Here is a 25338-nt window from a genome sequence, read left to right on the forward strand (position 1 = left end):
GCACCACTGCTTAGAACATCATACTGCTGGCTGCCTTGCAGCTGTTTGACATCACATTTGTATTTTTCTAGAAGGGACATGAAGAAACTTTATGGAGGGACATCAGAAATCGATTGTACAGGAAGCCCACCTGTTATTCTGGTAATATGTATATAAATTTCAATACTTTTATAGTATTTTAAGGTATATAAGTTGTACCCAGCATTCATTCAGTAATGTGTGATGTACCCTACAATGCCTTCATCAGCTTTCTCTTTCATCAAGTGGTGTGAGCCATCCTTGTTCAGGCAACATACAGGGTCAGCATCGCATCGCATCGCATTTAATGGCTTAAAATTACAGTTATATAGTATCTGCTGTCATAAAGGTTCAGCACCTTAATATAGCAACAACAAATTAAAACATCCACTATAAATCATGTGCATAAAAACGTGAAAGTGAAAATTACACACAAAAAATGCACAAATAAACTAAAAAATCCTTTAACTCCAGAAATGTCCATGTATTGCTTCCACCATCCAGAAAAGGTGACACCACGTGCAACTGAGGTTAAGTCAGCACTTACCAGCTGCTAATCCAGCAAGTCACTCTTTGGGAATTATTCTCAGCTTTCACTCTATGGACATCCAGCTTCATCCATCAACCTGAGGTCCTCTGACTGTAATAGCAGCAGATTTGGAAAAGCCCACATTGCCACTAGATGGAAAAGAAGCGCTCCCGCAAGGAGCCAAATACCAAAAGGGGCCAGATATAGTGTAGTAATCTATTACTGATGCATAAAGAAAATTGAGTACTGTCCGTGATACTTTTTTTATTTGCACTAACATAATCTGTCACAATTGCACTAATACGGCTACAATCAAATCAAGTACTGATGCATAAGAAACACATAACAATGCTAAAAAAAACATCCAGATGCCAAGTAGAAAAACATATACAGCAGTGCACTTACTTAGATGGCCACCAGTTCTGAAACCCAAAGTGGTGGTGTGACATCAGCGTATAGCTCTTCCCCAACGTTTTTCGTGACAACGCATGTCTTCAGGGGACGCTAGCATTCTTTATCACTGTTATATTTAGGTTTTCTGTATGCTTACCTTCTGCTAGCAGCTTACAATTTATTATTATTGTTTTTTTTAACACTGACTTATTACATTTATATAATGTCTGTTGCCTGTGCAGGTCTTGACTGTGTTCACAAATGTCTGTATAGGTCAGCCCCGTTCCCCAGCTTCTCATCTTGTGACCTGTTACAGAGTTGCAGTTTGATCATTGGGGATAAGGAGACTGAGGAAATGCTTCCTTTTGTCTGCAGCACACTGCAAATATACTGTTACTGTACATTGTCACAAGTCAGGAATTTATTCAAGCAGACTTGTAAAGTTACCGAAAGGTCCACTTTACAGGTAGAAAAGGTATAAAACAGGTAAGCCAAGATCACAATGCAAATTCTCTAGGCTGGGTGCATCATAGAAAGCAAATCTAATTATAAATAAAGAAAGTGTAACATAGTCATGCTGATAAAATTGTTGATGAAGACCAAAATGTGCCATTTTATTTTAAATTAACTAATACAAGAAATTACAGACTGAGGACATGTTGGTGCCCTGAATTGAGATACAGAATTCATGGTAGCATTCATTTTTTTTTGCACAGTTACATTTTGTTAACCCTGCTTTAAAATGTTAATAGTACTGAGAGAGTCTCGGTAAATCTTTTTAAAAAGGTTCCCAAAATTAAAAAAAACTGCATTCCAAATATTTGAAGCAATAGAGCATAACCACTATGTGTTCTTTTACTGCAATACCTAAAAGAATAAAAGGATGTAAAGGACTAAACATATTTATACATTATTTTGCTAGCAATCAAATTACAGAACTAGATGCAGTTTTTTTCTATGGGTAGTATAGTAATGTTGCCACCTAACAAGAGAGTTATATAGTTTGCTAATAAATTTTAAAGCTTATGAAAAAAATGCCTTGGGGTTTTAAATACTTTCATATCATACAGTGTAAAACACAATAGCACCAAATATCCACATAAAACTACTCTTGCTACCATAGACCTACTGGAGAAACAGCTGCAGAATTATGTTGTACTCCAGGTTTTAATACTTGTATACTTGTGGAAATATTTACACGGCAGATAAGGCAGCTCTCTTGACATCTCGACATGTTTAGTTTCTTTAGACTTGAAGTATGCTGGACATTTTTGTTAGAAAAAAAAAAGAATTAGCACGTTCAACATCTTCTTGTTTGCCCCTAAACTGTCCAGCTTTTGGATCTGTGTGCATTAGCCCCCCAATACTTACCTGAGCCCCATCTCAATCCAACGATGTTGCACAAGAGACTTGGCTGTTTGGGACTCCCCAACTCATTAGCTGGGACAGCAGCAAAGCGCTATTGGCTCCTGCTGCTGTGAAAGTCTCCTCAATGAGGAGAGAGAGGGGGCGGGTCTGGGACTCCATGCAAGATCTCATCTTATGGAGTTTCAGTGATCATGAGAACGGTGAGGAATCAGCCCAGAACTACACAGGAGAATCTTGTCAATGATCTCAAGGCAGCTGGAACCAGGGCCGATCCTGGGCGGGTGCACTGGATGCCCTACGCCCTGGGGGCCACGAGCTAATGCAGAAGCTCAGGTGCCGCGGATCCCCCTCCCAGGTGCACACCCCGCCGGCAAATGATAGCAGTGGCGAGCAGGCCAGAGAAGAGAAACTGTGCTGCCCCCCACGCTCAAGCCGCCGCTGTAAGGAGAGGGCTCTCTGTTTTCTACCCATTCCCCCTCCTTCCTTCGGTCAGCAGCTGGGGGAGTGGCTGTGTCTCTGTGTGGAGAGAGCAGCTGTGGGCTCTTCTTTCCCCCTCCCTCTCTTCCTCATCCTGCTGTACTCGGGAGTGGGGAGCGGCACCCTTTCCTTCCTACTGAGCAGGAGAAAAAAAAAAGGAGCACAAAAGAGGATCATGGGACATGTAGTCCCGAGGACTGGCAAGCCCCAGCAATCCTAAGAGGGAAACTGCAGCCCCCAGCATGCCCAGATGAAGGGGAGGGAGAGAGAGCCAGAATATAGGTGGTAAGTGACACTGCATCTGGTGGCAGGCAACTGTGGCAAGTGATACGCTGCATCTGGCAGCAGGCGAAGGTGGCAAGTGACACCCTGCATCTGGCAGCAGGCAAAGGTGGCAAGTGACACACTGCATCTGGTGGCAGGCGACTGTGGCAAGTGATACGCTGCATCTGGTAGCAGGCAAAGGTGGCAAGTGACATGCTGCATCTGGTGGCAGGCGACTGTGGCAAGTGACATGCTGCATCTGGTGGCAGACGAAGGTGGCAAGTGACACGCTGCATCTGGTGGCAGGCGACTGTGGCAAGTGACACACTGCATCTGGCAGCAGGTGACTGAGGCAAGTGACACGCTGCATCTAGTGGCAGGCAATGGTGGCAAGTGACATGCTGCATTTAGCGGCAAGCAACGGTGGCAAGTGACACGCTGCATCTATCGGCAGGCAACGGTGGCAAGTGACACGCTGCATCTAGTGGAAGGCGATGGTGGCAAGTGACATGCTGCATCTAGCATCAGGCGACGGTGGCAAGTGACACGCTGCATCTAGCAGCAGGCGACGGTGGCAAGTGACACGCTGCATCTAGTGGAAGGCGAAGGTGGCAAGTGACACGCTGCATCTGGTGGCAGGCGACTGTGGCAAGTGATACACTGCATCTGGCAGCAGGCAAAGGTGGCAAGTGACACGCTGCATCTAAGGGCAGGCAAAGGTGGCAAGTGACACGCTGCATCTAGTGGAAGGCGAAGGTGGCAAGTGACACGCTGCATCTGGTGGCAGGCGACTGTGACAAGTGATACACTGCATCTGGCAGCAGGCAAAGGTGGCAAGTGACACGCTGCATCTAAGGGCAGGTGACAGTGGCAAGTGACATGCTGAATCTAGCGGCAGGCGACGGTGGCAAGTGACACACTGCATCTAGCGGCAGGCGACGGTGGCAAGTGACATGCTGTATCTAGCGGAAGGCGCTGGTGGCAAGTGACACGCTGCATCTAGCGGAAGGCGACACTGGCAAGTGACATTCTGCATCTTGTGGCAGGCGACGGTGGCAAGTGACACACTGCATCTGGAGGCAGACAAAGGTGGCAAGTGACACGCTGCATCTAGTGGCAGGCAATGGTGGCAAGTGACACACTGCATCTAGTGGCAGGCGACGGTGGCAAGTGACACGCTGCATCTAGCAGCAGGCAAAAGTGGCAAGTGACACGCTGCATCTAGCGGAAGGCGATGATGGCAAGTGACACGCTGCATCTGGCGGCAGGTGACTGTGGCAAGTGATATGCTGCATCTAGGGGCAGGCGACGGTGGCAAGGACATGCTGCATCTGGTGGCAGGCGACTGTGGCAAGTGACATGCTGCATCTGGTGGCAGACGAAGGTGGCAAGTGACACGCTGCATCTGGTGGCAGGCGACTGTGGCAAGTGACACACTGCATCTGGCAGCAGGTGACTAAGGCAAGTGACACGCTGCATCTAGTGGCAGGCAATGGTGGCAAGTGACATGCTGCATTTAGCGGCAGGCAACGGTGGCAAGTGACACGCTGCATCTATCGGCAGGCAACGGTGGCAAGTGACACGCTGCATCTAGTGGAAGGCAATGGTGGCAAGTGACATGCTGCATCTAGCAGCAGGCAACGGTGGCAAGTGACACGCTGCATCTAGCAGCAGGCGACGGTGGCAAGTGATACACTGCATCTGGCAGCAGGCAAAGGTGGCAAGTGACACGCTGCATCTAGGGGCAGGTGACTGTGGCAAGTGACACGCTGCATCTAGTGGCAGGCAATGGTGGCAAGTGACATGCTGCATTTAGCGGCAGGCAACGGTGGCAAGTGACACGCTGCATCTAGCAGCAGGCGACGGTGGCAAGTGACACGCTGCATCTAGTGGAAGGCGAAGGTGGCAAGTGACACGCTGCATCGGGTGGCAGGCGACTGTGGCAAGTGATACACTGCATCTGGCAGCAGGCAAAGGTGGCAAGTGACACGCTGCATCTAGGGGCAGGTGACAGTGGCAAGTGACATGCTGAATCTAGCGGCAGGCGACGGTGGCAAGTGACACACTGCATCTAGCGGCAGGCGACGGTGGCAAGTGACATGCTGTATCTAGCGGAAGGCGCTTGTGGCAAGTGACACGCTGCATCTATCGGCAGGCAACGGTGGCAAGTGACACGCTGCATCTAGTGGAAGGCGATGGTGGCAAGTGACATGCTGCATCTAGCAGCAGGCGACGGTGGCAAGTGACACGCTGCATCTAGCAGCAGGCGACGGTGGCAAGTGACACGCTGCATCTAGTGGAAGGCGAAGGTGGCAAGTGACACGCTGCATCTGGTGGCAGGCGACTGTGGCAAGTGATACACTGCATCTGGCAACAGGCAAAGGTGGCAAGCGACACGCTGCATCTAGAGGCAGGTGACTGTGGCAAGTGACACGCTGCATCTAGTGGCAGGCAATGGTGGCAAGTGACATGCTGCATTTAGCAGCAGGCAACGGTGGCAAGTGACACGCTGCATCTAGCAGCAGGCGACGGTGGCAAGTGACACGCTGCATCTAGTGGAAGGCAAAGGTGGCAAGTGACATGCTGCATCTGGTGGCAGGCGACTGTGGCAAGTGATACACTGCATCTGGCAGCAGGCAAAGGTGGCAAGTGACACGCTGCATCTAAGGGCAGGCAAAGGTGGCAAGTGACACGCTGCATCTAGTGGAAGGCGAAGGTGGCAAGTGACACGCTGCATCTGGTGGCAGGCGACTGTGGCAAGTGATACACTGCATCTGGCAGCAGGCAAAGGTGGCAAGTGACACGCTGCATCTAAGGGCAGTTGACAGTGGCAAGTGACATGCTGAATCTAGCGGCAGGCGACGGTGGCAAGTGACACACTGCATCTAGCGGCAGGCGACGGTGGCAAGTGACATGCTGTATCTAGTGGAAGGCGCTGGTGGCAAGTGACACGCTGCATCTAGCGGAAGGCGACACTGGCAAGTGACATTCTGCATCTTGTGGCAGGCGACGGTGGCAAGTGACACGCTGCATCTGGTGGCAGACAAAGGTGGCAAGTGACACGCTGCATCTAGTGGCAGGCAATGGTGGCAAGTGACACACTGCATCTAGTGGCAGGTGACGGTGGCAAGTGACACGCTGCATCTAGCAGCAGGCAACAGTGGCAAGTGACACGCTGCATCTAGCGGAAGGCGATGATGGCAAGTGACACGCTGCATCTGGCGGCAGGTGACTGTGGCAAGTGATATGCTGCATCTAGGGGCAGGCGACGATGGCAAGGACATGCTGCATTTGGTGGCAGGCGACTGTGGCAAGTGACATGCTGCATCTGGTGGCAGACGAAGGTGGCAAGTGACACGCTGCATCTGGTGGCAGGCGACTGTGGCAAGTGACACACTGCATCTGGCAGCAGGTGACTGAGGCAAGTGACACGCTGCATCTAGTGGCAGGCAATGGTGGCAAGTGACATGCTGCATTTAGCGGCAGGCAACGGTGGCAAGTGACACGCTGCATCTATCGGCAGGCAACGGTGGCAAGTGACATGCTGCATCTAGTGGAAGGCAATGGTGGCAAGTGACATGCTGCATCTAGCAGCAGGCAACGGTGGCAAGTGACACGCTGCATCTAGCAGCAGGCGACGGTGGCAAGTGAAACGCTGCATCTAGTGGAAGGCGAAGGTGGCAAGTGACACGCTGCATCTGGTGGCAGGCGACTGTGGCAAGTGATACACTGCATCTGGCAGCAGGCAAAGGTGGCAAGTGACACGCTGCATCTAGGGGCAGGTGACTGTGGCAAGTGACACGCTGCATCTAGTGGCAGGCAATGGTGGCAAGTGACATGCTGCATTTAGCAGCAGGCAACAGTGGCAAGTGACACGCTGCATCTAGCAGCAGGCGACGGTGGCAAGTGACACGCTGCATCTAGTGGAAGGCGAAGGTGGCAAGTGACACGCTGCATCTGGTGGCAGGCGACTGTGGCAAGTGATACACTGCATCTGGCAGCAGGCAAAGGTGGCAAGTGACACGCTGCATCTAAGGGCAGGCAAAGGTGGCAAGTGACACGCTGCATCTAGTGGAAGGCGAAGGTGGCAAGTGACACGCTGCATCTGGTGGCAGGCGACTGTGGCAAGTGATACACTGCATCTGGCAGCAGGCAAAGGTGGCAAGTGACACGCTGCATCTAAGGGCAGGTGACAGTGGCAAGTGACATGCTGAATCTAGCGGCAGGCGACGGTGGCAAGTGACACACTGCATCTAGCGGCAGGCGACGGTGGCAAGTGACATGCTGTATCTAGCGGAAGGCGCTGGTGGCAAGTGACACGCTGCATCTAGCGGAAGGCGACACTGGCAAGTGACATTCTGCATCTTGTGGCAGGCGACGGTGGCAAGTGACACACTGCATCTGGAGGCAGACAAAGGTGGCAAGTGACACGCTGCATCTAGTGGCAGGCAATGGTGGCAAGTGACACACTGCATCTAGTGGCAGGCGACGGTGGCAAGTGACACGCTGCATCTAGCAGCAGGCAACAGTGGCAAGTGACACGCTGCATCTAGCGGAAGGCGATGATGGCAAGTGACACGCTGCATCTGGCGGCAGGTGACTGTGGCAAGTGATATGCTGCATCTAGGGGCAGGCGACGGTGGCAAGGACATGCTGCATCTGGTGGCAGGCGACTGTGGCAAGTGACATGCTGCATCTGGTGGCAGACGAAGGTGGCAAGTGACACGCTGCATCTGGTGGCAGGCGACTGTGGCAAGTGACACACTGCATCTGGCAGCAGGTGACTAAGGCAAGTGACACGCTGCATCTAGTGGCAGGCAATGGTGGCAAGTGACATGCTGCATTTAGCGGCAGGCAACGGTGGCAAGTGACACGCTGCATCTATCGGCAGGCAACGGTGGCAAGTGACACGCTGCATCTAGTGGAAGGCAATGGTGGCAAGTGACATGCTGCATCTAGCAGCAGGCAACGGTGGCAAGTGACACGCTGCATCTAGCAGCAGGCGACGGTGGCAAGTGATACACTGCATCTGGCAGCAGGCAAAGGTGGCAAGTGACACGCTGCATCTAGGGGCAGGTGACTGTGGCAAGTGACACGCTGCATCTAGTGGCAGGCAATGGTGGCAAGTGACATGCTGCATTTAGCGGCAGGCAACGGTGGCAAGTGACACGCTGCATCTAGCAGCAGGCGACGGTGGCAAGTGACACGCTGCATCTAGTGGAAGGCGAAGGTGGCAAGTGACACGCTGCATCGGGTGGCAGGCGACTGTGGCAAGTGATACACTGCATCTGGCAGCAGGCAAAGGTGGCAAGTGACACGCTGCATCTAGGGGCAGGTGACAGTGGCAAGTGACATGCTGAATCTAGCGGCAGGCGACGGTGGCAAGTGACACACTGCATCTAGCGGCAGGCGACGGTGGCAAGTGACATGCTGTATCTAGCGGAAGGCGCTTGTGGCAAGTGACACGCTGCATCTATCGGCAGGCAACGGTGGCAAGTGACACGCTGCATCTAGTGGAAGGCGATGGTGGCAAGTGACATGCTGCATCTAGCAGCAGGCGACGGTGGCAAGTGACACGCTGCATCTAGCAGCAGGCGACGGTGGCAAGTGACACGCTGCATCTAGTGGAAGGCGAAGGTGGCAAGTGACACGCTGCATCTGGTGGCAGGCGACTGTGGCAAGTGATACACTGCATCTGGCAGCAGGCAAAGGTGGCAAGTGACACGCTGCATCTAGGGGCAGGTGACTGTGGCAAGTGACACGCTGCATCTAGTGGCAGGCAATGGTGGCAAGTGACATGCTGCATTTAGCAGCAGGCAACGGTGGCAAGTGACACGCTGCATCTAGCAGCAGGCGACGGTGGCAAGTGACACGCTGCATCTAGTGGAAGGCGAAGGTGGCAAGTGACACGCTGCATCTGGTGGCAGGCGACTGTGGCAAGTGATACACTGCATCTGGCAGCAGGCAAAGGTGGCAAGTGACACGCTGCATCTAAGGGCAGGCAAAGGTGGCAAGTGACACGCTGCATCTAGTGGAAGGCGAAGGTGGCAAGTGACACGCTGCATCTGGTGGCAGGCGACTGTGGCAAGTGATACACTGCATCTGGCAGCAGGCAAAGGTGGCAAGTGACACGCTGCATCTAAGGGCAGGTGACAGTGGCAAGTGACATGCTGAATCTAGCGGCAGGCGACGGTGGCAAGTGACACACTGCATCTAGCGGCAGGCGACGGTGGCAAGTGACATGCTGTATCTAGCGGAAGGCGCTGGTGGCAAGTGACACGCTGCATCTAGCGGAAGGCGACACTGGCAAGTGACATTCTGCATCTTGTGGCAGGCGACGGTGGCAAGTGACACACTGCATCTGGAGGCAGACAAAGGTGGCAAGTGACACGCTGCATCTAGTGGCAGGCAATGGTGGCAAGTGACACACTGCATCTAGTGGCAGGCGACGGTGGCAAGTGACACGCTGCATCTAGCAGCAGGCAACAGTGGCAAGTGACACGCTGCATCTAGCGGAAGGCGATGATGGCAAGTGACACGCTGCATCTGGCGGCAGGTGACTGTGGCAAGTGATATGCTGCATCTAGGGGCAGGCGACGGTGGCAAGGACATGCTGCATCTGGTGGCAGGCGACTGTGGCAAGTGACATGCTGCATCTGGTGGCAGACGAAGGTGGCAAGTGACACGCTGCATCTGGTGGCAGGCGACTGTGGCAAGTGACACACTGCATCTGGCAGCAGGTGACTAAGGCAAGTGACACGCTGCATCTAGTGGCAGGCAATGGTGGCAAGTGACATGCTGCATTTAGCGGCAGGCAACGGTGGCAAGTGACACGCTGCATCTATCGGCAGGCAACGGTGGCAAGTGACACGCTGCATCTAGTGGAAGGCAATGGTGGCAAGTGACATGCTGCATCTAGCAGCAGGCAACGGTGGCAAGTGACACGCTGCATCTAGCAGCAGGCGACGGTGGCAAGTGATACACTGCATCTGGCAGCAGGCAAAGGTGGCAAGTGACACGTTGCATCTAGGGGCAGGTGACTGTGGCAAGTGACACGCTGCATCTAGTGGCAGGCAATGGTGGCAAGTGACATGCTGCATTTAGCGGCAGGCAACGGTGGCAAGTGACACGCTGCATCTAGCAGCAGGCGACGGTGGCAAGTGACACGCTGCATCTAGTGGAAGGCGAAGGTGGCAAGTGACACGCTGCATCGGGTGGCAGGCGACTGTGGCAAGTGATACACTGCATCTGGCAGCAGGCAAAGGTGGCAAGTGACACGCTGCATCTAGGGGCAGGTGACAGTGGCAAGTGACATGCTGAATCTAGCGGCAGGCGACGGTGGCAAGTGACACACTGCATCTAGCGGCAGGCGACGGTGGCAAGTGACATGCTGTATCTAGCGGAAGGCGCTTGTGGCAAGTGACACGCTGCATCTATCGGCAGGCAACGGTGGCAAGTGACACGCTGCATCTGGTGGCAGGCGACTGTGGCAAGTGATATGCTGCATCTAGGGGCAGGCGACGATGGCAAGTGACACGCTGCATCTAGTGGAAGGCAAAGGTGGCAAGTGACATGCTGCATCTGGTGGCAGGCGACTGTGGCAAGTGATACACTGCATCTGGCAGCAGGCAAAGGTGGCAAGTGACACGCTGCATCTAAGGGCAGGCGACGGTGGCAAGTGACACGCTGCATCTAGTGGAAGGCGAAGGTGGCAAGTGACACGCTGCATCTGGTGGCAGGCGACTGTGGCAAGTGATACACTGCATCTGGCAGCAGGCAAAGGTGGCAAGTGACACGCTGCATCTAAGGGCAGGTGACAGTGGCAAGTGACATGCTGAATCTAGCGGCAGGCGACGGTGGCAAGTGACACACTGCATCTAGCGGCAGGCAACGGTGGCAAGTGACATGCTGTATCTAGTGGAAGGCGCTTGTGGCAAGTGACACGCTGCATCTAGCGGAAGGCGACACTGGCAAGTGACATTCTGCATCTTGTGGCAGGCGACGGTGGCAAGTGACACGCTGCATCTGGTGGCAGACAAAGGTGGCAAGTGACACGCTGCATCTAGTGGCAGGCAATGGTGGCAAGTGACACACTGCATCTAGTGGCAGGTGACGGTGGCAAGTGACACGCTGCATCTAGCAGCAGGCAACAGTGGCAAGTGACACGCTGCATCTAGCGGAAGGCGATGATGGCAAGTGACACGCTGCATCTGGCGGCAGGTGACTGTGGCAAGTGATATGCTGCATCTAGGGGCAGGCGACGATGGCAAGGACATGCTGCATCTGGTGGCAGGCGACTGTGGCAAGTGACATGCTGCATCTGGTGGCAGACGAAGGTGGCAAGTGACACGCTGCATCTGGTGGCAGGCGACTGTGGCAAGTGACACACTGCATCTGGCAGCAGGTGACTGAGGCAAGTGACACGCTGCATCTAGTGGCAGGCAATGGTGGCAAGTGACATGCTGCATTTAGCGGCAGGCAACGGTGGCAAGTGACACGCTGCATCTATCGGCAGGCAACGGTGGCAAGTGACATGCTGCATCTAGTGGAAGGCAATGGTGGCAAGTGACATGCTGCATCTAGCAGCAGGCAACGGTGGCAAGTGACACGCTGCATCTAGCAGCAGGCGACGGTGGCAAGTGAAACGCTGCATCTAGTGGAAGGCGAAGGTGGCAAGTGACACGCTGCATCTGGTGGCAGGCGACTGTGGCAAGTGATACACTGCATCTGGCAGCTGGCAAAGGTGGCAAGTGACACGCTGCATCTAGGGGCAGGTGACTGTGGCAAGTGACACGCTGCATCTAGTGGCAGGCAATGGTGGCAAGTGACATGCTGCATTTAGCGGCAGGCAACGGTGGCAAGTGACACGCTGCATCTAGCAGCAGGCGACGGTGGCAAGTGACACGCTGCATCTAGTGGAAGGCGAAGGTGGCAAGTGACACGCTGCATCTGGTGGCAGGCGACTGTGGCAAGTGATACACTGCATCTGGCAGCAGGCAAAGGTGGCAAGTGACACGCTGCATCTAGGGGCAGGTGACAGTGGCAAGTGACATGCTGAATCTAGCAGCAGGCGACGGTGGCAAGTGACACACTGCATCTAGCGGGAGGCGACGGTGGCAAGTGACATGCTGTATCTAGCGGAAGGCGCTGGTGGCAAGTGACACGCTGCATCTAGCGGAAGGCGACACTGGCAAGTGACATTCTGCATCTGGTGGCAGGCGACGGTGGCAAGTGACACGCTGCATCTGGTGGCAGACAAAGGTGGCAAGTGACACGCTGCATCTAGTGGCAGGCAATGGTGGCAAGTGACACACTGCATCTAGTGGCAGGCGACGGTGGCAAGTGACACGCTGCATCTAGCAGCAGGCAACAGTGGCAAGTGACACGCTGCATCTAGCGGAAGGCGATGATGGCAAGTGACACGCTGCATCTGGCGGCAGGTGACTGTGGCAAGTGATATGCTGCATCTAGGGGCAGGCGACGGTGGCAAGGACATGCTGAATCTAGCGGCAGGTGACGGTGGCAAGTGACACGCTGCATCTGGTGGCAGGCGACTGTGGCAAGTGATACACTGCATCTGGCAACAGGCAAAGGTGGCAAGCGACACGCTGCATCTAGGGGCAGGTGACTGTGGCAAGTGACACGCTGCATCTAGTGGCAGGCAATGGTGGCAAGTGACATGCTGCATTTAGCAGCAGGCAACGGTGGCAAGTGACACGCTGCATCTAGCAGCAGGCGACGGTGGCAAGTGACACGCTGCATCTAGTGGAAGGCAAAGGTGGCAAGTGACATGCTGCATCTGGTGGCAGGCGACTGTGGCAAGTGATACACTGCATCTGGCAGCAGGCAAAGGTGGCAAGTGACACGCTGCATCTAAGGGCAGGCGACGGTGGCAAGTGACACGCTGCATCTAGTGGAAGGCGAAGGTGGCAAGTGACACGCTGCATCTGGTGGCAGGCGACTGTGGCAAATGATACACTGCATCTGGCAGCAGGCAAAGGTGGCAAGTGACACGCTGCATCTAAGGGCAGGTGACAGTGGCAAGTGACATGCTGAATCTAGCGGCAGGCGACGGTGGCAAGTGACACACTGCATCTAGCGGCAGGCGACGGTGGCAAGTGACATGCTGTATCTAGTGGAAGGCGCTTGTGGCAAGTGACACGCTGCATCTAGCGGAAGGCGACACTGGCAAGTGACATTCTGCATCTTGTGGCAGGCGACGGTGGCAAGTGACACGCTGCATCTGGTGGCAGACAAAGGTGGCAAGTGACACGCTGCATCTAGTGGCAGGCAATGGTGGCAAGTGACACACTGCATCTAGTGGCAGGTGACGGTGGCAAGTGACACGCTGCATCTAGCAGCAGGCAACAGTGGCAAGTGACACGCTGCATCTAGCGGAAGGCGATGATGGCAAGTGACACGCTGCATCTGGCGGCAGGTGACTGTGGCAAGTGATATGCTGCATCTAGGGGCAGGCGACGATGGCAAGGACATGCTGCATCTGGTGGCAGGCGACTGTGGCAAGTGACATGCTGCATCTGGTGGCAGACGAAGGTGGCAAGTGACACGCTGCATCTGGTGGCAGGCGACTGTGGCAAGTGACACACTGCATCTGGCAGCAGGTGACTGAGGCAAGTGACACGCTGCATCTAGTGGCAGGCAATGGTGGCAAGTGACATGCTGCATTTAGCGGCAGGCAACGGTGGCAAGTGACACGCTGCATCTATCGGCAGGCAACGGTGGCAAGTGACATGCTGCATCTAGTGGAAGGCAATGGTGGCAAGTGACATGCTGCATCTAGCAGCAGGCAACGGTGGCAAGTGACACGCTGCATCTAGCAGCAGGCGACGGTGGCAAGTGAAACGCTGCATCTAGTGGAAGGCGAAGGTGGCAAGTGACACGCTGCATCTGGTGGCAGGCGACTGTGGCAAGTGATACACTGCATCTGGCAGCAGGCAAAGGTGGCAAGTGACACGCTGCATCTAGGGGCAGGTGACTGTGGCAAGTGACACGCTGCATCTAGTGGCAGGCAATGGTGGCAAGTGACATGCTGCATTTAGCGGCAGGCAACGGTGGCAAGTGACACGCTGCATCTAGCAGCAGGCGACGGTGGCAAGTGACACGCTGCATCTAGTGGAAGGCGAAGGTGGCAAGTGACACGCTGCATCTGGTGGCAGGCGACTGTGGCAAGTGATACACTGCATCTGGCAGCAGGCAAAGGTGGCAAGTGACACGCTGCATCTAGGGGCAGGTGACAGTGGCAAGTGACATGCTGAATCTAGCGGCAGGCGACGGTGGCAAGTGACACACTGCATCTAGCGGGAGGCGACGGTGGCAAGTGACATGCTGTATCTAGCGGAAGGCGCTGGTGGCAAGTGACACGCTGCATCTAGCGGAAGGCGACACTGGCAAGTGACATTCTGCATCTGGTGGCAGGCGACGGTGGCAAGTGACACGCTGCATCTGGTGGCAGACAAAGGTGGCAAGTGACACGCTGCATCTAGTGGCAGGCAATGGTGGCAAGTGACACACTGCATCTAGTGGCAGGCGACGGTGGCAAGTGACACGCTGCATCTAGCAGCAGGCAACAGTGGCAAGTGACACGCTGCATCTAGCGGAAGGCGATGATGGCAAGTGACACGCTGCATCTGGCGGCAGGTGACTGTGGCAAGTGATATGCTGCATCTAGGGGCAGGCGACGGTGGCAAGGACATGCTGAATCTAGCGGCAGGTGACGGTGGCAAGTGACATGCTGCATCTAGCGGCAGGCGACGGTGGCAAGTGACACGCTGTATCTAGCGGAAGGCGATGGTGGCAAGTGACACGCTGCATCTAGCGGAAGGCGACAGTGGCAAGTGATATTCTGCATTTGGTGGCAGGTGACAGTGGCAAGTGACACGCTGCATCTGGTGGCAGGTGATGGTGGCAAGTGACACACTGCATCTGGTGGCAGGCGATGGTGGCAAGTGACATGCTGAATCTAGCGGCAGGTGACGGTGGCAAGTGACATGCTGCATCTAGCGGCAGGCGACGGTGGCAAGTGACATGCTGTATCTAACGGAAGGCGATGGTGGCAAGTGACACGCTGCATCTAGCGGAAGGCGACAGTGGCAAGTGACATTCTGCTTCTGGTGGCAGGCGACGGTGGCAAGTGACACGCTGCATCTGGTGGCAGATGATGGTGGAAAGTAAAACGCTGCATCTGGTGGCAGGTGATGGTGGCAAGTGACACGCTGCATCTGGTGGCAAGTGACAATCACAGGGCTCCCACTGATTCTGCATTATGGTGAGTTGAACTATTACATTATATATTACACTGTAATAACAGAAATGTGATTTGATCATCTTGACACAATATCAAGCATGGTGACTGGATGATTTAATTGCTAATACCAGCCATTCGCCCGACAAGTCAACCCTGCCGCTGATCAACCCTGAGACTACATTCCCCCCCCCCCCGCCGTCCTTAGCAAAATTGTCCCTGAATGGCAGTTTGGAAATGGTCACCCCAAGGGGGGGGGGGAGGGTGCCAATTTCCTCCATCCCCTCCCTAGCTCAGTCAATGGCAGGGGGGCGTCAGTAGCGGAGCGTGCTCCTCAGTTCGCTCTGCATGGAAAAGATAATTTTGGGGTGCAAAAATTTGTAGGCTGTCAAGCAGCCGCTGGTGGTGATGGAGGTTGGGGCCGGGGGGGTTCCACGTTAACCTCACCAGGTTGTGTATGTTCCAAGGCCGAACTTGGGCACTCGCACGAAGGAGGAGGACACGGGCACGCGCATAGGGGTAGAAGACCCAAAGCCGCAGGAGAACTCCTAATGTCAAGGGGAGACTTCTGATGTAAAGAGGGATTCTGGCATAAAGGGAGACACCTGATGTTCAGTAGGAGGCTATTGATGTAAAGAGGGACTCTGATGTTAAAGGGGGACTTCTGATGTAAGTAGGGACTACTGACGTAAAGGGGGACTCCTAATGTAAAGGGGGGGGACTTCTAATGTAAAAGGAGACCCTTTAAGTTAATTAAGGGGCTCATGATGTGAAAGGGGGCTCCTGATGCTAAGTATGGAGCTCCTGCTGTTAAGGGGGGACTCCTGATGTGAAGTGGGGGTGCTGTTGCTGTTGCATGTAAATCTGACTTCCTGATAAATTTAATTTTAGTTCTAATTATGATATAATATAATGGATGTGGGGGCCTTTTGGTGGGCATGATTTTTTCTCCCCTTCTCGCCCACTGTCATACCCTCCAAACTCCTCTCCTGTACAAACCACCCACTGTCATACCCTCCAAACTCCCCTCCTGTACATACTGCCCACTGTTATATCCTCCACACTCCTCTCCTGTACATACCGCCCACTGTCATACCCTCCACACTCCTCTCCTGTACATACCGCCCACTGTCATATCCTCCACACTCCTCTCCTGTACATACCGCCCACTGTCATACCCTCCACACTCCTCTCCTGTACACACCGCCCACTGTCATACCCTCCACACTCCTCTCCTGTACACACCGCCCACTGTCATACCCTCCACACTCGTCTCCTGTACATACCACCCACCGTAATACTCGCCACACTCCTCTCCTGTACATACCACCCACTGTCATACCCTCCAGGGTAGGAGTGTGGAGGGTGTAACAGGGAGCGGTATGTTCAGGAGAGGAGTGTGAAGGGTATGACGGCAGCCATCTTTAAACCTTGGGAGCCCATAATCTCCTATTGCCCGGGGGCCCCATGAGTTGTCAGTCCACCTCTGGACAGCGCTGTAACAAAGTCCTGCCTCCTAGACAGGCTCCTGTTATAGACGGAACACTGATCCAATACAGTGAACTTGAATCAGTGTGACGTGTATCATAGGAGCTGCAAGCTGGTCTAGGAGGCGGGACTTTGTGACAGAGGCCGCCCGGGAGATTCAAATCCAAGCTCCGTGACAGTAGGAGATCATCACTGCTCTATTTGATTCAGGGGCACTGGTAGGCTGTAATTGGTAGGCACTGGTAGGCTGTAATTGGTGGACACTGGTAGGCTGCAATTGGTGGGGACTGGCAGGATGCATTTGGTGGGCACTGGCAGGCTGCATTTGATGGGCACTGGCAGGCTGCATTTGATGGGCACTGGCAGGCTGCATTTGGTGGGCACTGGCAGGCTGCATTTGGTGGGCACTGATAGGCTGCATTTGATGCATTGATCTCTTGTATCCTGTCCGCAGTCTCTGACCATCACTTGTATCATGTCTGCAGTCTCTGGCCATCTCTTGTATCATGTCTGCAGTCTCTGACAATCTCATGTTGATACAAGTACATATCTGCAGTCTCTGACCATCTCCTGTATCATGTCTGCAGTCTCTGACAATCTCATGTTGATACAAGTACACATCTGCAGTCTCTGACCATCTCCTGTAGTATGTCTGCAGTATGTCTGGGGGCTCTTTCTAACAGACTCTCTAATAGAAGCCCTCTCTGTGTCCATTAGAGAGACCCCCTCCAGGTCCCATTAGAGTACTCTTTTCCTGTATTTTGTTTATTGTTAAGAGATCATGGGAGGATCCCAGGGTTACAAAGACTCTTTAAGGGAGCATTTCTGTGTTTGAGTCATTGCCATAGAAATTTTTGTAAAGGGGAGGAGTTTGTAAGATGACCACGCCAATGTGGGGGCACCAGAAATATTTCTGCACCCAGGCGCCTATGACCCTAGGATTGGCCCTGGCTGGGTCCATAGTCAACAAGAAAACAATTGGTAACACACTATGCTGTGACGGACTGAAGTCCTGCATCGCCTGCAAGGTCCCTCTGCTCAAGAGAGCAAATGTACAGGTCTGTCTGAAGATTGCTACATGGACATCTGAATGATTTAGAGGTGAACTGGTTGAAAGTGTCAAATGAGACCAAAATCGAGCTTTTTGGCATCAACTCAACTCGCCGTGTTTGGGGGAGGAGGAATGCTGCCTATGACCCCAAGAACACCATCCCCACCGTCAAACATGGAGGTGGAAACATTATGCTTTGGGGGTATTTTTCTGCTAAGGGGACAGGACAACTTCACCATATTGAAGAAGCGATGGACAGAACCTCCTTCCCTCAGCCAGGGCATTGAAAATGGGTCATAGACAGGTATTCCAGCATGACAATGACCCAAAACACATGGACAAGGCAACAAAGTAGTGGCTCAAGAAGAAGCACATTAATGTCCTTGAGTGGCCTAGCCAGTCTCCAGACCTTAATCCCATAGAAAATATGTGGAGGGAGCTGAAGGCTCGACTTACCAAACATCCGCTTCAAAACCTTAATGACTTGAAGAGCATCTGCAAAAAGAAGTGGGACAAAACCCCTCCTGAGATGTGTGTAAACCTGGTGACCAACTACAAGAAACGTATCACCTCTGTGATTGCCAACAAGTGTTTTGCCACCAAGTACTAAGTCAAGTTTTGCGAAGGGGTCAAATACTGTTTTTTCACTCATTAAGATGCAAATCCATTTATAACTTTTTTTGCGTTTTCTGGATTTTTTTGTTGTTATTCTGTCTCTCACTGTTAAAATAAATCTACCATTAAAATTATAGACTGATTTTATTGTGAAAAAAAAAATTATAGACTAATTTCTCTGTCAGTGGGCAACTTACAAAATCAGCGGGGGATCAAATACTTTATTTCCTTACTGTAAGTAGAACATGTTTGTTGTTTTTAACAAAAAAAAAAGATGAGACAGTATCACTTTAAGCCTTATCTACGGTAATTAGATTTCAGCCACTTTCATGAAGGTCTGGGTGCAGTATCACTCACTAGTTAATGTGTAAGGAAATATTGATTTTTTTTTTTAAATCCTCCGCTCTAAATTTTTTAAGGTAAATGCCCCCCCCCCCCCCCACACACACACACACACACACACATTATATACACGTACTACAAACATATATTGTACCCTCATAAAATGGGACAGCATGCATGCAGATTTGTAGATGATGTAGAGCCAGTATACTATATACTGTATTAAATGTTATCATCTGTAATTTACACTTTGTCTCTCTGTTTTAGGCAGCTAGTATCAGATACACAGGAAATCAGATAGCTTACCTACTATGGGGTAAGTAAAAGATGAGATATGTATGCAGCTTTGGGAAGAATGGCAACATCCCTCCATCTCCTTGGTAGGGAACAAGCCCTTAGAAATTTTTGATCAGATCAATTTTAATGCGGAGTTCCAGTCATAAAACACAATTTACATTATTCAGCTGCATTAAATACAAAGAACAACCTTGGGAAAAATTTCTTTTTTTTTACTCACCTTTTCAGGTTGCTCTCCCTGGCGCCTGACATAATTTCCCTCGGCGCCCGTGCTCACGGAAGATGCTTGTCATCATTTCCCAGGAGTTAGTGGGCAGCGTTGAGGGCTTCGTTGCCATCACAACGGGGGCGGGCACTTCCGACGCCGACGCCCGTTGTAATGGCAATGTCATAAGGGTACGGCGATGCGCCGTACATGCAGCGCAGGTGCGAGAACGCATGCTGGTCGCTCAGCTGCACCAGAGCCCAGAAGATAGTGCTTGTGGGCTTCACATGCCCACAAGCAAGATGGAAATGAGCAAGAACAAGGAATAAAACATATCCTGCTCAAATAAATCGGAAATCGAGCAGCGATTAAAAAGATAAACGTGAGTGCTAGTAATAAGTTCTTTAAAATTAAGATATTCATAAAAAAAAAGTTGGAACGCCGCTTTAAGTAATTGTCTTTGGTTGCAGACTCTTGTCAGATTTCCACCCAATTCACTCAAAGTGTATTTCCACTTTTGCGGCCAAAATGGGATAGTATTTACTTTACATTTAACAAAGCATACCTAAAAAAAAAAAAAAAAAAAAAGATTCTGGCTACTTTTTTAGGTGCTTTTTCCTTTTTAAAATCCTGGCATGCTCTCCCTGCTTTTTAATGTTTAGGAGGGGATTGTGGAATATTTCTAGGTATGCTGTGTGAATGAGAACACAAAAGATAGTGTGGTTTTCACAAATTTGACTGCAAAAGTGGAAGCGTGCTTCAATTTAAAAGTAGAACATTTAATTTCTGTTAAAAAACCAACCCCCCCTACCACCACCACCAACTCTTCAGCTATAAATAATTTACATACTGCATTTACCTTTACGTACAATATAGTTCTCACCTGGTTGGGATATAAGAACCGTGTCCACTGAGATGATCAGGTTTCTGCTTTCAGCTGGTAGTATACTGCCAGGTGAAAACGATCTTAGTAGTATATAATAGACAATGGAGTGACATTGTATAGTTTCAGTTGTAGAAAACTTCCAGCAACCATGTAATGCCCATTTTGGCCCCTGTTGCCAATAAAAATACACAATTCATTAATACTGCAATTTACGTGTTTGTAACAGCAATTATACACAAATTTAAAGTGGTATTAAAAAAAAAAAAAAATTCTCCCTGCAAGGCAAAGGCATAATGTGCTAGTATGCATTGCATACCAGCACATTATGAAAGACTTACCCTGAAACGAAGCCCTCCAGCAGTACGCTATCACAGCTGCAAAGGCTTCGATCTTTGCCCAGTTTTCCTTACGGGTCCGCAGGCTGTGGCTGCTTAAATGGTCAAGCCGCAATGACACCACTTCTACGCGCGCCTGTGCCTTGAAAAAGTATTCATACCCGTTGAAATTTTCCACATTTTGTTATGTTACAACCATAAATGTAAATGTATTTTATTGGGATTTTATGTGATAGACCAACACAAAGTGGAACATAGTTGTGAAGTGGAAGGAAAATGATCAATGTTTTAAAAATGTTTTACAAATGAATATGTGAAAAGTGTGACGTGCATTTGTATTCAGCTCTCTTTACTCTAATACATCTAACTAAATTCTAGTGGAACCAATAGCCTTTACAAGTCCCCTAATTAGTACATAGAGTCCACCTGTGTGTAATTTAATCTCAGTATTAATACAGCTGTTCTGTGAAGCCCTCAGAGGTTTTTTGGAGAACCTTAGTGAACAAACAGCATCATGAAGGCCAAGGAACACACCAGACAAGTCAGGGATAAAGTTGTGGAGAAGTTTAAAGCAACATTAGGTTATAAAAAAATATCCCAAGCTTTGAACATCTCACGGAGCACTGTTCAATCCATCTGAAAATGGAAAGAGTATGGCACAACTGCAAACCTACTAAGACATGGCCGTCCACCTAAACTGACAGGCCGGGCAAGGAGAGCATTCATCAGCGAAGGAGCCAAGAGGCCCATGGTAACTCTGGAGGAGCTGCAGAGATCCACAGCTCAGGTGGGAGAATCTGTCCACAGGACAACTATTAGTCTTGCACTCCACAAATCTGGCCTTTATGGAAGAGTGGCAAGAAGAAAGCCATTGTTGAAAGGAAGCCATAAGAAGTCCCATTTGCAGTTTGTGAGAAGCCATGTGAGGGACACAGCAAACGTGTGCAAGAAGGTGCTCTGGTCAGATGAGGCCAAAATAGCATTTTGCTTTTAGGCCAAAAAGTTTGATGTGTGGCGGAAAACTAACACTGCACATCACTCTGAACACACCATCCCCACCGTGAAACATGGTGATGGCAGTATCATGTTGTGGGGATGCTTTTCATTAGCAGGGGCAGAGAAGCTGGGCAGAGTTGATGGGAAGATGGATGGAGCCAAATACAGGGCAATCTTAGAAGAAAACCTGTCAGAGTCTGCAAAAGACTTGAGACTGGGACGGAGGTTCACCTACCAGCAGGACAACGACCCTAAAAATACAGCCAAAGCTACAATGGAATGGTTTAGATCAAAGAATATTCCTGTGTTAGAATGGCCCAGTCAAAGTCCAGACCTAAATCCAACTGAGAATCTGTGGCAAGACTTGAAAATTACTGTTCACAGACGCTCTCCATCCAATCTGACAGAACTTGAGCTATTTTGCAAAGAAGAATGGGCAAAAATGTCACTCTCTAGATGTGCACAACTGGTAGAGACCTCCCCAAAAAGACTTGCAGCTGTAATTGCAGCGAAAGGTGGTTCTACAAAGTATTGACTCCGGGGGGCTGAATACAAATGCACGCCACACTTTTCAGATATTTATTTGTTAAAAAAAAAGTGAAAACCATTTATCATTTTCCTTCCACTTTACAATTATGTGCCATTTTGTGTTGGTCTATCACATAAAATCCCAATAAAATACATTTACGTTTTTGGTTGTAACATGCCAAAACGTGGAAAATGTCAAGGGGTATGAATACTTTTTCAAAGCACTGTATTAATTTAACCTACAGGTAAGCTTTAATATAAGCTTACCCGTAGGCTAAAATCAAATGCGGAGTTTACTACCACTTGAAAATGTGAGGTTGTAAAATTAAAGTTATACATAAATATTTTGTGTTACCCAGTGTTCAGAAATATATTGTTTTACCCAATTAGTATTATTTATTTCATATGTACTCATAAGATCCTAAACCACATTTAGGAGAGAAGAGAATCATTTGCCTGTGATTTGTAATGATTGTGTATTCCATATGTCTCTTCTGTTTGCTTCCAGGATATTTTCTCTTGCATATCATGTTCTTCCTAATCAGCTTGATTATAACATTCTGGTTCGTCATTCCAATACAAGAGGGAAGAGGACTGGTCGTACTGCAAGGGTTTGGCTACACAGTGTAAGAGCTCTGCCTAGTCTGTTCGTCTTCCCTGTATGTTATTACCTTGAGTCACATTTTTCTGTATGTGAAAGAACTATACGCAGGATAATGTTATACAGGATAATGCAGTTCATGAAGTATTTATAACAGAACTGTCATCTGCTTGCAAGCATTTTCAGGATTACAGAGATATGTGCCCGCAGAGTGTTCATGGGGATAATGTCCCTTCAGAATGGAGATGAATGCAGATAGGAAGTGGGGCATTAAGGTATACCTACAGCTGAACTCTGGGATAAGCAAATATTATCCAAATAAAAGAGACATATGTATTCTTGGAATTGGAATCTTGATGTTCTTTTGGTTGTTTTTTCCTCAAATCTATACAGTAATACTGGGTAAAACTTTAGAATTGGGGGCAGGCCAGAATCCTGGAGGTATGGTTCAAGGAGCACTTGTCTCCTCATGGTCTGATCCTGGGCTTCACATAACTTTTAGGGCTGGTTCATACCACAATGCAAAGATTAAGGCATATGTTTTATTGTAACGCACTGATGCATGTTTATGTATACTTGTGGTTTGAGTGCCTGTTTCTTGAGCTTCTTTGAGCTGGATTATCTTATGGTGTGTTGTGTGCTTATAATACTATGATATAGCCTCCTTTGTGGTTGCCGATTAAGTGTAATGTAAAAAAACCCGTACTGTATATTTGTTGTGGCTATGTTTTTCTGAGCTTTTTTGGAATGGAGACCTGAAGCTCAGAACCGTGGTAATGGCAAATGGTACTCCTCCTGAGGAGGAGACGTCAGTGCTTTTGGGTACAGTGTGAATGCAGGCTTAGCAAGATGGCAGCTGGAAGTGGAAACATTTTTCTTTTTGTTAAGTTTATTTGTACTGTGTTGTCACATGCAGACATGTTGTGCTGCAGTTGGATGCACTATACTGTATAGCATTGTTATAATGATGCATTGCTCAAAAATGATGCATAGTGCAAGGCAACGCAGCACATAGGTGTGAATAACACCAACTGCCAACAATGTTATTTCTCTTGATTATGCGTAGAGGGTACATACTAACATAGTAGGTGAGGTTGAAAAAAAGACACAAGTCCATCAAGTCCAACCTATGTGTGTGATTATATGTCAGTATTACATTGTATATTCCTGTATGTTGTGGTTGTTCAGGTGCTTATCTAATAGTTTCTTGAAACTACCGGTGCTCCCTGCTGAAACCACCGTCTGTTGAAGGGAATTCCACATCCTTGCCACTCTTATGCCGCGTACACAAGATCGGACATTCCCATAACAAAATCCTGGATTTATTTATGACGGATGTTGGCTCAAACTTGTCTTGCATACACACGGTCACAAAAGTCAAGAACGCGGTGATGTATAAGACGTACGACGGGCCTAGAAAAATGAAGTTCAATAGCCAGTGCGGCTCTTCTGCTTGATTCCGAGCATGCGTGGAATTTTGTGCGTCGAAATTGTGTACACGCGATCGGAATTTCCGACAACGGATTTTGTTGTCCAACAAAAAATGTCCGATGGATCCTACATACGGTCAGAATTTCCGACAAAAAGCTCCCATCGAACATTTGTTGTCGGAAATTCCGATCGCGTGTACGCGGCATTACAATAAAGAAACTTCTACGTAGTTTAAGGTTAAACCTCTTTTCTTCTAACTTTAATGAGTGGCCACGTGTCTTATTAAACTCCCTTCCACCGAAAAGTTTTATTCCTATTGTGGCGTCACCAGTACAGTATTTGTAAATTGAAATCATATCCCCTCTCATGCGTCTCTTCTCCAGAGAGAATAAGTTCAGTGCTCGAAACCTTTCCTCATAACTAATGTCCTCCAGACCCTTTATTGTTTTGTTGCCCTTCTCTGTACTCACTTCATTTCCAGCACATCCTTCCTGAGGACTGGTGCCCAGAACTGGACAGCATACTCCAGGTGAGGCCGGACCAGAGTCTTGTAGAGCGGGAGAATTACCGCTTTATCTCTGGAGTTAATCCACTTTTTAATGCATGCCAATATTCTGTTTGCTTTGTTAGCAGCAGCTTGGCATTGCATGCTATTGCTGGGCCTATGATCTACTAGAACCCCCAGGTCCTTTTCCATCATTGATTCCTCCATTGGTTCTCCCCCCAGTGAGTAGATTGCCATTATATTTTTGCCACCCAAATGCATTATTTTACATTTGTCCACATTAAACCTCATTTGCCATGTAGTTGCCCACCCCATTCATTTGTTCAGATATTCTTGCAAGGTTTCCACATCCTGCAGAAAAGTTATTGCCCTGCTTAGCTTATCGTCCGCAAATACAGAGATTGAGCTGTTCGCCCCATCCTCCAGGTCTTTTATGAATAAATTAAATAGGATTGGTCCCAGCACAGAACCCTGGGGGACCCCACTTTCCACCCCTGACCATTCAGAGTACTCCCCATTTATCACCACCCTCTGAACTCACCCTTGTGGCCAGTTTTCAGTCCATGTACACACCCAGATCTTACTCTGTACAGTAAACGTTTAGACCCCTTTTGCACCGAGGGCGTTTTGCAGGCGCTATAGTGTTAAAAATAGCGCCTGCAATCCGCCCTCAAACAGCTGCAGCATTGTCTCCAGTGTGAAAGCCCGAGGGCTTTCACACCGGAGCGCTGCACTGGCAGGACGTCA

At 50.2% G+C, this 25338-nt stretch overlaps 1 protein-coding gene across 2 annotated transcripts in view; it reads left to right on the top strand.

The window, feature by feature from the left end:
- LOC141131647 (stimulated by retinoic acid gene 6 protein-like) overlaps positions 1-25338 on the top strand; it is a 101835-nt gene that overhangs the window by 59963 nt on the left and 16534 nt on the right. For both annotated transcript variants that reach the window (XM_073619177.1, XM_073619178.1), the window contains 3 exons: positions 72-141; positions 19075-19123; positions 22563-22680. In XM_073619177.1, coding sequence (XP_073475278.1) covers positions 72-141; positions 19075-19123; positions 22563-22680 — 237 coding nt within the window. The remainder of the gene's footprint in view (positions 1-71; positions 142-19074; positions 19124-22562; positions 22681-25338) is intronic.

Source organism: Aquarana catesbeiana, linkage group LG03 (genome assembly GCF_042186555.1).
Source record: "Aquarana catesbeiana isolate 2022-GZ linkage group LG03, ASM4218655v1, whole genome shotgun sequence".
In the NCBI taxonomy this organism is placed as follows: domain Eukaryota; kingdom Metazoa; phylum Chordata; class Amphibia; order Anura; family Ranidae; genus Aquarana; species Aquarana catesbeiana.